Here is a 14,863-nt window from a genome sequence, read left to right on the forward strand (position 1 = left end):
AACCAACCTTATGAGTCTATATGACTCAGAAAGGAACTTTATCCTTTTTTTTTTTTAATCATCATTGATCATCATCAGGTGTCTTAGTCTCAATGTACATAAGGTAATAGACTGGATTTGAACTATAAACTATTGGCAATCTTTATATCCAACTAAACATGGATGTATAATTAGACTGCTGAATATTGTAGTATTCAGCTTGAGAGATCCTCTCATATAGACATATAGTGCTAAGAGTACAGACATATGTTGTAGCAGATGAGAACTGTCTGCTATGGGCGCCAGAACTGCCAGATCACATGATTTCAGCAAACTGCACTTCTTCAGTGGCAGGTGTCCAAATCTCACTGCTAATGATATATAGAATAACAGTAATCTTTCACTTGCTGATACTGCAAATAGCCAGCAGGCTTATTAAAAAAATAAATATTACTGATGGAAACATTATTAATACTGGATAGCAATCTTTGTATCCTATTAAACAAGGATGTTTTATTAAAACATTGTGGTATTTGCCTTGAAAGTTTCTCTCATAAACCATTATTTCTTAGCTAAAAGTAAAAAGGTTTGTTAGACCAGTAGACCTTCCCCCCTAATGTATAGTTGAGTGAACTGGTTTAGAGATGTGGTACTGTTAGTTTAAATGGGATTTGAATGAGAATAATAAGGCATTTGTTTTGACTTGTCACAAGGTCAGTTTCTGTAGGAGAGAATTGTAGATCATTCAAAGAGGCTCAATGAGATTGCTAGGTCTGCCAGAAATAACAGCCAAATCTCTCATATTAAAAGAGACACATTAGAAATCATACCAAAGCAGACACTGGAGCTTGGTTCAGTCCTCAGCTCCATGCCAGTATGGGAAACAGAGGTTGAATAATGATAATGATGATACACTATTCTTGGAGGAAAAAAAATTAAAAAGAAACTGATATGGTCACAGTTAAATCACCACTGATCATAAATGTGCTCAATCAAGGCTGAAAAATTGAAGCTAAACAAGTCATTTAATTAATCCACTAGCAACACTAATGATAATTTCTTTTGACTAAGTACTATGTTAATTCTGAAAGGAATTGCTTTCAACAATAGTGGACCAGGGAGTGATCTCTCATTGCAGTGAAGTAACAGCTCTACTTGGAGAGACTCCCTCAAAATATTAAAGATCATAATTAAATACAAGTTTGGTACTGATTCCGTCATCCACCACCTTTCTATTAAAAAATTCTGATATAGGCACAAGGCCAGAAAACTTAGGGAGGTGTAGTTAATATTACTGTGTTGCAGGAGGCAGTGAGCTGGCAAAATTGTTAGCATGCCAGGCAAAATGCCTAGCAACATTTCATCTGTCTTTATGTTCTAAGTTCAAAATTCCACCAAGGTTGACTTTGCCTTTCATTCTTTCATGATTGATAAAATAAGTATCACTTGAGTACTGGGGTCAATGTAATCGATTTACCCCCACGCCTGAAATTACTGGCCTTGAGCCAAAATTCGAAATCAATAGTACTGGTACATTATTTTATCAACCCAGGAAGGATGATAAGTAAAGATGATCTATGTGGGATTTGAACTGTCAAAATTGAAAGGGCTGAAACTAAATAAAAGGTATTTTGCCAAAAGCTCTCTTGTGATTCTGCCAATTTAAGCGAATAAATAAAGAAAAGAAATAATTAAACGGAATGTAGCTAGAAAGTGGGTTAATGCTTACTTGCGTACAACTGTGGTATAATCCGATGTGTAAAGTCGAACACAATCCACAACATGTGGGTCAGTGTCTGCTCTGTTGGAGAGAAAAAAGAAAAAGAGTTACTAAGAGAGAGAGAGAGAGAGAAAGAGAGAGAGATGAAGAGGGAGAGACGGAGAAAAATAGAATTGAAATTCATTTAATGTGACGATTTCAATAAATGAAACACATGTGATTCCAATTTCAAGAATAATGGAAATGACTAAACAACGGGTGACATTACCAAGGTCAGTGATACATATTCATTTAGAAACAGCTTATTTAAAATTTTTTTCTCTGATTATATTGTTAATTAATTAGCCAGCTGTGCTTTGAGAGAAACTCTTTCCTGTACTGATTCTTGTAACAAAGTAGAAGTCATACAATACCATTTGGCTCAGTAGGAAGGGATCACAACAAAGTGAGACAAAATAGAGAGAGACTTGTAATCACTGCCGCCACCACCACTGCTGCCATCGCCACTATTATCTTTGCAGCCACCATTATCATTATTATTAGCAACATTTTAATATTGGTTCTTTTTAACAGACAACATAACTTCCTTCTGTAAATTTCAATGTGCTGATTTCTCTTTGAAGACAGATCTTCTTAAGACAGATCTTCTTAAGACAGATCTTCTTAAGACAGATCTTCTTAAGACAGATCTTCTTAAGACAGATCTTCTTAAGACAGACCAAACTAATTCATGCTTAATATCCACGATCCATTTCTATTTCATGTATTAACTAACCTACAGCACCAATTCAAACAGCAGTAAATGAACAACAAAGTATAATCTACAAGATACAGCAGTTAAATCTACTTCAGCCATATTCTAATATCTTGAAAGGTATACTGTACACAAATGTGGAAGTGCATGGCTCAGTGGTTAGAGCATCAGACTCACAATCATGAGGTAATGAGTTCGATTCCTGGACTGAGCTGTATATTGTGTTCTTGAGCAAGACACTTTATTTTATGTAGCTCCAGTTCACTCATGTATATAGAAATGAATTGTGATATCACTCACAACAAGCTGTATCGGTCTTTGCCTTTCCCTTGGATAACATCAGTGACATGGAGAAGAGAGGCTGGTATACATGGGCGAATGCTGGTCTTCCATAAACAATGTTGTCTGGACTTGTGCCTAGGAGGATAACCTTCTAGGTGCAATCCCATAATCATTCATGACCGAAAGGAGTCTTTACCCTTTACTGTACACGCACACACACACACACACACACTCAGACATTGTTAGGTGCACCTGAGCTTCACAGAAGGTTAGTATTTGATAGGCACTGAATTATTTTCTGGCTCTGAAGAGGAAAGACCAGGCTCTGTGATGTAGTCTTTGTTATGCTGAGAATGTGCGATCACTAGGAGAGATCCAAGGATAGTGGGGCCAAGCATTTGAAGTAGCCAACAGAATTCTAGCTCTCTGCTGTTCATGTTGAGGGTGGGAATAATGCTTTCTTGGTACGTGTAGTGATTGGAGATTCATATCACTTCACTGGAAGACGTTTTTGAGGTTTCTATTCAGGGACTTGATCTATAGTTGGTGTGAGATGTTTGGATTGATTGTAGAAGACACTAAGATGTAGGAGATTAAGAAAGAATATGAGCATAAAAAGCATTGGTGTGGGTACTGGCGCCATGTAAAAAGCACTCAGTACACACTGCAGAGTGATGGGCATTAGGAAGGGCATCCAGCCATAGAAATCAAGCCAAAACAGACTATGGAACCTGGTGCAGCCCCTGGCTTTAACTGCTCCTGAGAAGCCATCCAACCCATGCCAGTATGGAATATAGATGTTAAATGTTGACGATGATGATGAAGAAGAGCGATATCATCTGCACAGGATTGGAATGTATGACAGGAGACAGCAAGTAGGCTACTAATTTATAGGAAGAAGAGAGTGAAGAACATAACAGAACTTTGGGGCACACCAGAGTTGATAGAGTGTGGTTCAGAGACAGCACCATCAGTACATGCTAAGATGGTCCAATCCAACTGACAGTCACCAATTCTAGAGACAAGAGATACATGAAGCCTAGAGGTAGACAGTCTTTCCAGATTCATATACCATTGTCCTGTGACTATCAGAAAGCAACAATATCTATTTTAACTAGAAATTTCAAATTAAATTCTTTCTCCAACAAAATGCAAGTGCTTTTGAAAGTTTTTAACTATCTGTCCATTTATTTATATATCTGACTATATGTTTATTTTTCAACCAACTCATTAATACCTGCCTGTCAGTCTATTTGTCTCTACTTGAATACCTATATGTATGTTCACCTGCTAATCTGTATGTTGGCTGATGGGTCCATATAGCCTTTCCTTAGTATTTCAGTCCTTTCTTTGTCATAAGTATGACTTCTAACTCGGCACCTATTTTATCAACTTAGGATAGACAAAAAATAAAGAAGTCCAGCATTGGGTTTGAACTCAGAATGTAAACAATCAAATACTACACAGTATTTGTCTGATGTACTACCAATTCTGTCATCCATCTGTCATTAATCAATTTTATTTGGCCCTTTATCAGAGAACTAATACACGAAGAATGAGTGACACTTGAATATGAATACTCTGTCAAAAAAAGAAAAAAAAATACCCCCATAAGTTGATGTATGTAACATACCCAGGCTCATCTGGTACAACTGGTGTAAGGGTTCGACATATCCTGGGAACTTGCTGTATTTCAATGTCATCTTCAGGAAATTGTAAGAGATCTCGGAAGGGATCTCGGTCAATAGTATCTTGATGCTGTAGCACAAAATCTTCAAATTCAACAGGCGTTATTAATTCTCCGGGTGGCAGCTGACAGGTAAAAAAAAAAAAAAATTAAGTCCTCAAGAGAACATCATTAAAATTTAGCACGGACTTAGAAAATAAATGCTTGAAACATTGCCTGTCAAAAGTTTAAATGAATGAAGCTAAAAATAAGAAATATGTAACAAATAATTTGGTTGTTGTCAAACACTGTAGGCAGCATTTTGAAACAGAAAAGACTAGCAGGCTCATTAATAAGACTTGAGATATTTATATACTGCTTACTGGGAGACTGAATTCTCAATTTCATCAAAGAATATCTGCCATTCCATCTTCTCAAAGTAGGTACAATAAATAGCTATTGTTATTTTACCTGTACTATTTTATCTCCAGTAGATAATTAACCACTTACTTTCTACTAGCAGGATAGGCAATTATACTAATGTTTAACAGCAAACAGTCCTACCTAAATTTGATAGAAGCATCATTCTTCTTCCATCAGTAAGTCTTTTTTCGTTTTCTTTTTTTCTTTTAACTATTTAGTCAAAGAAGGAAGAGCAGCACCCTTTTATCTTCTCAGGCCCTCTGAGACTTGTGACCTCGTCCAAATGCTTGCAACAAAGTGTACTCTACGAAAAGCACCCAAGATGCCAGACAATGGTGTTACACTAGGTAGTAGATTAAGTATACCTCAAAAACTCAAAATACAATAACTACAAGGCATTTTTGGTCAATAATCTAACAACTCAAGTTACATTTCTTTCTTTTGATCTCTTGAAGTATGTAATAAATCAGTTGTCATCCTTTATATATGTTACATATTCATATCAATTCTTTTACTGGTTTCAATCATTGGACAGTGGTTATGCTGGAGCACCACCTTTAAAGGCATAACCAACTTGGGCAGGAATTTCAACTCAAAACTTTAAAGGATAGAACCAAACAACACAAGGTATTTTTGTCTGATACTATAGCATTTCTCTGATCCAAACAACAATATAGTCAGGTTGCCTTAGTTCTGCAGACCTGTAGATTAATAAATTCAGATATGGGTTTTGGAGCAATAATGATTAGAAGATATAGTATTTGAGTTTGGAAAATATGCAATTCCTAATGCAATAGAAAGTATGCACACATACATACACACAAATGCATATCTATATGTCATGTATGTGTGCATGTGTATGTGTTAAAAGAGATGCCTGAAAATGATGACATGATGATGATGATGAAGACAATGACAGATATTAAATATCTAATGACAAATGTGACAAAGGGGAAACTAATTTTGGACTGCTAGTCACTTGTCCCACAACAATGTAAAGATATATTATTCACATGACAAACAGACAATAAGGATATTAACAATAACAATCTCAATCAAATACAATAATGTGAAGTTATTTTTATAACTATTTTACATTTGTAGTTTTACCAACATGCATCTTTGGCTGTGTGGTTAAAACATTTGCTTTAGAATTATGAGGTTTTGGGTTGGATACCACTGTATGATACTTTGGGTAGTACTTGTCCTCTACAATAGCCACAAGGTTAACCAAAGCTTTCTACATAGAAGCTTGCAGGAGGGATCAATCATGTATTTGGCCATAAGACATAAGACTTAATTAAGCGGGATCATTCATGTATTTGGCCTGAAGACTTAATTTAGACTTGATTCATTGCTTAGGTTAACACTGCCACTTGGCCCATGAACGCTTTCTCTAGTCTGAGAATAATTTCCCTTTCTCTCACAAGTCTTAGAAAATGGTCATGGGAACATAAGCATATACATAGTTACATCAAAATGGATCATCATCGTTTAACGTCTGCCTTCCATGCTGGCATGGGTAGGAACAATGCATCAATATGAATATTTTTAAATAATGTGTCTGACACTTGAGTTGAGACATTCAAGCCAGTGAAGCAATGGTTCTAAACCAGAGTCCATATATGATTCTGTTGTTAACATCTATCTGCAATAAATTGGTTATACTTCTACAATACACAAAATATTCTAATAATCATTTTTATACAATTCCTAATAATATTTAATTCTAGAAATATAACTGGATTTTTTTTTTTTTTTATTAACATCAAATAGCTATGAGGGTCCATGCAAATAAAATAGGAATCAAAGGGGTACATACGTAAAAAAAAATGGTTGAGAAACACTGCTCGAAAGTAATAATAAACAAAGCATGTATACAATGGCAGTTTACATCACACCAATACTCCACAAGTTAAAAATCTATGTAAAATGCATTGGATGACAAAGGGAAGATATAAATACTGTGTGTATTTCTGTATGTGTGTGTGTGTGTGTTAAAATGAAACAAGCTGAATTGTATAAACTTTAGTAAAGAAGTGGAAGTTAGCAGTTAGATGAAAATGAGGTCCCTTCAAAAAACAGACAAATGTTGATTATTAAGTAAATGTCAAAGAAACACAATGCCTGTGTGTTTATGTGCGTTTGTATATACATATGCACCTCTATGCATATATGCATGTATGTGTGTGTGTGTGTGTGTGCAATGAGAGGGAGAGAGGAAGGGAGACAAAGTCAAGAGAAATAAAAAGAAATAGGTGATAGAAGAGAAAGCAAAAGAGAAAAATGACAGATGATAGGGGATGAGGAAAGAAAGAATGAGAGAGTGTGTGTGTGTGTGTGTGTGTGTGTGTGCGTGTGTGTGTGTGTGTGTGTGTGTATGTGTGTGTGTGTGTGTGTGTGTATGTGTGTGTGTGTGTGTGTGTGTGTGTGTGTGTGTGTGTGTGTGTGTGTGTGTGAAGTTTGTTTTCTACTTTGTTGTTTGAATGATACTTGAAGTTCTGGCAGTGGCAATGATGATGGGGAAGCAAAAATTACAGCACAAGCATACGCATATACATATTAATACATACAAGCACACTCCTATATGTAGATACTTTCACGCAGTCATAAATATATGTAAACATACACAATATTGCATACTCACAACAGCTAGGTTTATTCCACTGGTACTTTTAGGTACATCGTTGGTGATGGCTGGAGAATGGATCTGCTTTCGAACTTCTGCTGCCCCCTGCCTGGAAGGTAATTGATGAAGACGGTTAGCACTGAGGAACTTTGAGATTTTGGATAGCATCAGTGCATGCAACAAATGTCCACCACATTCAGGCGGCTCATACAGCCACTTGTGTGGTGGACATAATGTAGAAATAGAGAGAGAGAGAGAGAGAGAGAAAGAGGAAGGAAGTTGAGAAGTTGACGCAACTGACACTGATGTGTATGTGTGTGGGTGGGAGAGAGAGAGAGAGAGAGAGAGAGGAGAGAGAGAGAGAGAGAGAGAGAGAGGAGAGAGAGAGAGAGAGAGAGAAAAAGAGAGACGCAGAAGCAGCCACTCTATGTGTACACACACACATACACACAAACAAACAAACAATTTAATCGGCTGCAAAATTACATAAGTGACTCAAAGGCCATGCGTTTTGGGCATTGCATTTATCAAATCATAAAACTCTCAGCCCTTGAGTCATAAATGATGATGATGAATATAATATATATATATCTATACACACACACACACACACTCTTACGTATAGGATCCTATTTGTTCTATTTCTTCTGCTTTGTTTAACACTTTCTCTCCTTTTCTTTATATATATATATATATAAAATTTTGTGTATATATATATATACACAAAATTTTATCGTTATATCTGTCTCTCTATCAATACACAAACATGCATTTATGTTCATACAGATGTACGTAAATATGTGTATTTTTACATTTGTTTTCTGAGGTGGGAGGAAAAGACTACCCTCTGTACCCAATTTATGATATTTTTAATGATATGTATGCATGTGAAAAAAACATCTTTTTTTCTATTTTTTTTCTTCTTTTTCTGCAGACAACAAAAAGCATTGTAGAACTGTAGAGATGGGATAGGATGGGATGATAGGATTTGGGAAGAGAGACAATACCAACCAATTGCATATATCAGAACAGAGGGAGCAAGGAGAACAACAGAAATGAGAGCTTGATAGGTTTATGGTTTTTAAATAAAAGTACTCACACACATACACACACACATATGTATCTGCATGCAAGCATGCAAACAAGAATTACATATGTAACCCTTATTTACATAACCCTCATTGTCATATACATATACTCACACATAAAATACATACACACATACTAACAGACACACACACACACACACATAATTGTCCACAACTAGCTAATAAGCAGAGAAAGGAAGTGTGATACGTAATTCTATAGGAACAGCTGATATGTTGAGTGTGTGTGTGTGTGTGTGTGTGTTATGTGAAGGTGTGTATGCTGGAATACTTGTGTATTGAAGGTGTATCCCTAAAGTGTGTGTGTGTGTGTATGTTTGAGAGGGTTTGTAAGAGTACATATGATTGTGGCATGTAATAGACGTTGAGCATGTTCATATTAGACACAATGCACGAGCATGTGAATGTGTGTTTATTCTGAGTGTGCATACAAACATGTGCTATGCTTATTACAGAAAGGCATTTAATGAAATTATGAGTCATGCGGAAGGCCAGGCTCTATTTTGTCTCGTGTCAAAATACTTTAAACCTACAGCAAGACGGGAAAAAGAGAAACAATTTCAAGTGCTTCGTAGGATGGGCGACAGTTGATTAAACTGACCACACTAATTGCATCATTATTTAATTCGTGAAACCCAACATAATTAGAACTCCTTAATGCAAAGGGAAATAACTTAATATTGTAAAATACATAGAGTGGCCCTTTATGCTGACAAACCACTGTCAAGTTTAATAATAATGATAATAATAATAATAATAATTCTTTATACTATAGGCACAAGGCCAACAAGTTTGGGGAAATGAGCAAGTCAGTTACATTAATCTCAGTACTTGACTAGTACCTTATTTTACTGACCCCTAAAAGATGAAAGGCAAAGCTGACCTTGGTGGAATTTGAACTCAGAACGTAAAAATGGATGAAATGTTGCCAAGCATCTTGTCTGGTGTGCTAACGATTCTCTCAGCTCGCCGACTTAGTAATAATGATGATGATGATAATGATCATCATCATAATAATAATAATAATAATAATCCTTTCTACTAAAGGCACAAAGCCTGAAATTTATGGGGAGGGGACTGGTCGATCACATAGGCCCCAGTGGTTCACTGGGACTTAATTTATTGACCCTGAAAGGCTAAAAGAATAAAAAGCAAAGTTGACCTCAACAACATTTCAATTTAGAATGTAAAGCTGAAAGGAATGCTGCTAAACATTTTGTCTGGCATAGTATTCTTTCTAATTTTGGCACAAGGCCAGGAATTTTTTAGTGCAGGAGCAAGTTGATTACATCCACCCAAATACTTGGCAGGTACTATATTTTATTGACCCCCACCCAAAAGGGTGAAAGATAAATTTGACCTTGGTGGGATTTGAACTCAGAACTTAAAGCATGGGAAGAAATACTGCCAAGTATTTTGCTCAACAGACTAACAATTCTGCCAGAGCATCACCTTATATAATAAAAATAATAATAATGATGATGATGATGATGATGATGATGATGATGATGATGATGATGATGATGATGATGATGATGATGATGATGATGATGATAGTAATTTCTAACACAATAATGAAAAGAATTTACAAAGTAAAAAAAAAAAAAAAGTGAAAATAAGTATATAATGCCTACATGAAATGGATGATAGCTGTAGGAAAACACAAAGTATCTGATGAGAGGAATAAATGCTCTGAAAATAATAGTAATTTAGGATGATCATAATGGGATGTACAGACAATGTGTCCAGAAAGATTGAACACTGACATACATACATGCATACCACAAAAGTGTGTGTGTGTGTGCATATTAATTAAATAGTGCTAGGTATATATTTATTAAACATGTTTGTAACTCTGTTTACAAATTTTATATATATATATATGTTAGATCTTACAAATGGAAGAAATTCTACTCAGTATATAAAGCAGTGTGTGTATACATACATATTATATATACTTACATATATACAGATATGCATACACACACACATAAACATAAGAGTTTGTAATGCATAAACTGATTACACACCTAATTAAAAAGTTACATATTTTGATTGTGTAAGATTAGGAAAAATGTTTATAAGTGTTTAGTTAAATCTAAAAAAAAATATTCTAAACTGACACTAACAATGATTAGATCATAATTTTCAATTGTTGACATAAAAATAATTAAAATTTTAATCCTTTAGCTTTTAAACCAGCTGTATCCAGCCCAAATATTCTACCTGCTTTATGCTCAAACTGGTCAAATCTGGCCTCTCACACCTACCCTACATTGTTATTCTAAAGATAGTGAATCACATCACTGAAATTTCAAAGCTGTGAGAGAAAGTAAGGTTACATGAAAACAATGTGAATAGATAAGTATTGCATTTGACAAAGTAATCTAAATGTCAAAGGGTTAAGATACTCATGTTTCTCCACCTATAGAACAAAATCTCATAAAGTCCTGGCAGAGTACATCTCTCTACTGGTGGCATGATACAATGCACCCATTCCATGTTGTAAAGTACTTGGTGATAAGAAGGGCAACTAGATACAAAAATCATGAAAGAAAAAAAAAATTGATATGGAGGACACACAGCCTCTACAAATTACAAGGCAATTCATGCAGAATAGCATTAACTCTAACTAAAAATGGCTAAATGGGACATTACCAAGATAAAATAGGAGATAACAGATTGGGGTTAATACTAGTTAATATTTAACTTGAAACTATGGAAGTCACTTATTGATAGAGAAGGAGGGAAGTAAAGGCACAGAAGATGTCCTGGTAGGGGTGAAGTCCAAAGGTGGAAGGGAAGTGATAACAGATAATTGAACAACTCTGTTATGGAGATTACTAGCTAATAGAATTCGAAGTTCTGGAACTCGAGAGAATGTTCACAAGACGTCTCGATTTTTCGTTTACGTTATTATAACTGTCTTGAGTTTTACAGTTAGAATAACCAGACTTCACACCTATCTGGAGTACCACTGTGTTTTCTTCTTCACAAGTAAATGAGAGAAGTATATTGAACCACAGACAACACACCTAATCTGGATTATTACTCTATTATTTCTAAGTAAACAAGAAAAATATAACACTTTATAAGGCTAGCAAATATTTGATTGAATAGAGCACAGATTTTCAAAGGATTGGTTTCAACTTCAGCTCTTGACTAGAAATCTAACCATAAACTGTGTTTTATCTATTTGGTCTTTTGTGCCTTTAGGGAGTTGCTGCAAATGTCCATTTCTTACTGAGTACTGACAGATAAATAGATATCTCCCTGGACAGGGAGATATACTACATCAGGCAAAAATGATTAAAAAAAAAAGGATCTGATGAATATTTCAGACAGCTAAATGAACTGAAATGTGTAAGATTTGGTGTACTGCCCAAGATATTTTTGATGTGTATGTTCTATTCAGGACAGCTGATTAGCAGAAGGATGAAAAACACCAGAAAGATGCCTTGTGGTGTTTGTTCCAACTATAAACATTCTGTATTCAAATTCTGTTGCAGCCAACTCTGTATTTGATCTTTCTGGTGTTAACAATCTTGTGATCTGCATGGTAGTCTCAATAGAGCTGGTGGCATGAAAAAAGCAACCAGTACAGTAGCTGGCATTAGGAAGGGCATCCAGCTGCAGAAACCATTCCAAAGCAGACACTGGAGTACAATGCAGTCCTATGACCCATTGGATCATGTCAAATTGTCCAACCCGTGTCAGTATGGGACATGGACGTTAAACAATGATAATGATGAAGTTAGGTATTGGTGGTTGATTCCTTTCTCTCTTTCTCTTTCTCTCTCTCTCTCTCTCTCTCACAGAATCAGTTGTGCTACACTTTAAAAACAACATAACAAACCACTCACAGTGTTCCTTTCCTTCAAGATATCCACTTTTATTTTATCATCAAGGCTCTGGTAGAGTTTGGCACAAGATGTTGATGTATTCCGACAGAGCCTTGACTGTCCATTGCTTTTTCCCACTAGTTAGCATTATAGGCAAGAACCACTCCAACTAAATTGTCTTTATTTTCCAGTAAATATGGATTAGCAGGCATTATTGGAGTTATCTCCCATCATTGCTTCCTTTTTTTTTTTAAAGATTTCAAACACCTCTAGAGGGAATTTTTGTCTTTCAATTGCAAGGATATATACAGCTAATTGAAGGTTCTTCAGTTCACTACCTATATACTATTAAAAGTGAATTTCAATCTTGCTTGCTTGCAATGTTACATAGCCAAACTGGTGCATAATGGGAAAATACTTTGAAAGTAGAGTGCCCCTGAAATGTGAATATGAATGGAATAAAACAAGTTTTGCATAAATTGGACCATTAGTTATTGATATTCTGTGTTTTGGGGTATAAATACCCAAAACAGTGCATAATGGGAAAATACTCTAAATATAACTACACCCTGAAAGGGAAGAAACTCTAGCCTTTCCATTAGACACATCATGACAGGCAAAATATTCTGAAGTGAAAATGACTTTAGAAATACAGTAAATATTTCGTAAAAGGCCCATTTGTAACCTTGGCATGAAATGGTCTTTTTCCATAGGTTTCTTTTGAGTGCATTCAACATATCTCACCGCCAAAGATTTGGCTGCTATTTCTAGCAAGCCCTACCACCATGTAACAGCTATTTGTGATAAAGGACCCGAAATACCTGTTACGTGGTAGCAGGGCGTGCAAGAAATAGCAGCCAAATTTTTCCTTTTCTGGAGAAAGGAGTCATTTATGCCTGATTTCGATGTCACATTTGTTGAAAGCATGCGAAATAATATGAAAAAGAAAAAAAAAAAGACAAAAAAAAAAACACGAAACAAAACTCTGTTGCTGAAAGACTCGGACTTCTCCAGTGACCCAACAGGTCATGGGAAGTCTAGTATCATATAAAACAGGCATGGCTGTGTGGTTAAGCAATTTACTTTGCGTCCATCTGGTTTGAGGTTCAGTCCCACTGCATAACATCTTCATAAGTGTCTTCTATTCTAGCCCCAGGTTAAATATCCTTGTGAGTGAATTTGCTACACACAGAAACTGCATGGAAGCCCATTATGTGTATGCATGTAAGGAAACAGGTGAGGGTTGGTGAAGAAAAGTCACCCAACCATAAAAAAAATTGCCTTAACAAATTCTAATTCATGCAAACATGGTCGTTAAATGATGATGATGATGATGATGATGTATGCATACATGTGTGTACATGCACATCTGTGTATTTGACCTCCTACCTAATGTTTGACAACCAGTGTTGGTTTGTTTAAGTCCTGATAACTTACCAGTTCAGCAAAAAGAGTCTGATAGAAAAGTACCTGACTTAAAAACTGAGTATTGGTGCCAATTTATTTGACTAAAGCCGTCAAGGCAATGCCCCAGCATGGCTGCATCTAATGACAAAAATGAGAGAAAATATATATAGGTCAGTTTATGGGATTACCCTGAGTTTCCCATCCATAAAGGGTTTAGCTTTATGGCATATCGTCAGACCCCAAAACTTGTTGGCCTAAGACCTCTTCAAAATATGGAGGGAGAAAGCCTCACTATGAAGGTAAGCAATAGGGGATTATCTCCCTTTGCCACTGGCTGTCGACTTCTGGTTATGCTGCCATCTTGTGGTTTCCGAAAAGCTACAAAAGTAAACAATGGGGGATTATCTCCCTTTGCCATTAGCTATCGACTTCCAGCTGTGCCACCATCTTGTAGATTCCAAAACACTAGCAGGAATTTCCTAAAATTTAAACATGGCTCGAAAATCTCCGTTCTGGAGTTAAGGATGATCCCGGGTTCAAGCGGGTCTTTTAGGATACTCGCGTGTTCAGCTATGCATAACTTACAACGCTTCATCCTGTTGATGTAGGGGCCTGGGTTTCCGAGGATTTTCCATGTGATCGAGTATAGGATCCCATTGTCTCTTAGTTGCCAGACGTGACTGGCAAGCAATATTACATATCACCTTTCCAGGACTCTGAAGGACCTATACAAATTGAGGAAGTGGAACTGGTAAAATGCACACTACATATATTTCTTAGCAGATTGAATCTTTGATGTAATAGTAATGCAATGAGGGGTATTCAACTTATCTAATCCTCAGGCAGAGATTACCTTAATTAATCATTAAATGAAAGTTATATTGTCACTTGAAATTTCCAAGTTAACTCACCTATGTGGTGAATTGTTCCTTATTGTACACTGTCCATTTTTTGTTCTTTATACCTGCCATGCACTGCTTGAAGCTTATAAACTTCCTACACTGAGATCCTTGGATCTTATTACCCTTGTATATATACATGTATGTGTGTGTGTG

The 14,863-nt window shown here is 36.0% G+C and overlaps 1 protein-coding gene across 20 annotated transcripts in view; it reads right to left on the reverse strand.

The window, feature by feature from the left end:
* The window catches only part of LOC106868262 (dedicator of cytokinesis protein 7), a 175,959-nt gene that overhangs the window by 125,881 nt on the left and 35,215 nt on the right, over positions 1-14,863 (reverse strand). For 9 of the 20 annotated variants that reach the window (XR_016242868.1, XR_016242866.1, XM_089356432.1 and 6 more), the window contains exons 2-4: positions 7,472-7,562; positions 4,369-4,547; positions 1,709-1,780 (exon numbers count right to left, since the gene is read on the reverse strand). Coding sequence is in view for 16 of the 20 variants with exons in the window: in XM_089356432.1 (XP_089212558.1) it covers positions 1,709-1,780; positions 4,369-4,547; positions 7,472-7,562 (342 nt within the window). In the remaining 4 variants the exon portion in view is untranslated. Of the gene's footprint in view, positions 1-1,708; positions 1,781-4,368; positions 4,548-7,471; positions 7,764-14,863 lie in introns of those variants that run through there. The other 11 variants (XR_016242867.1, XR_016242865.1, XM_052970084.2 and 8 more) reach the window with 3 other exon arrangements.

This window comes from Octopus bimaculoides, chromosome 8, assembly GCF_046866305.1.
Source record: "Octopus bimaculoides isolate indiv1 chromosome 8, ASM4686630v1, whole genome shotgun sequence".
Taxonomy (NCBI): domain Eukaryota; kingdom Metazoa; phylum Mollusca; class Cephalopoda; order Octopoda; family Octopodidae; genus Octopus; species Octopus bimaculoides.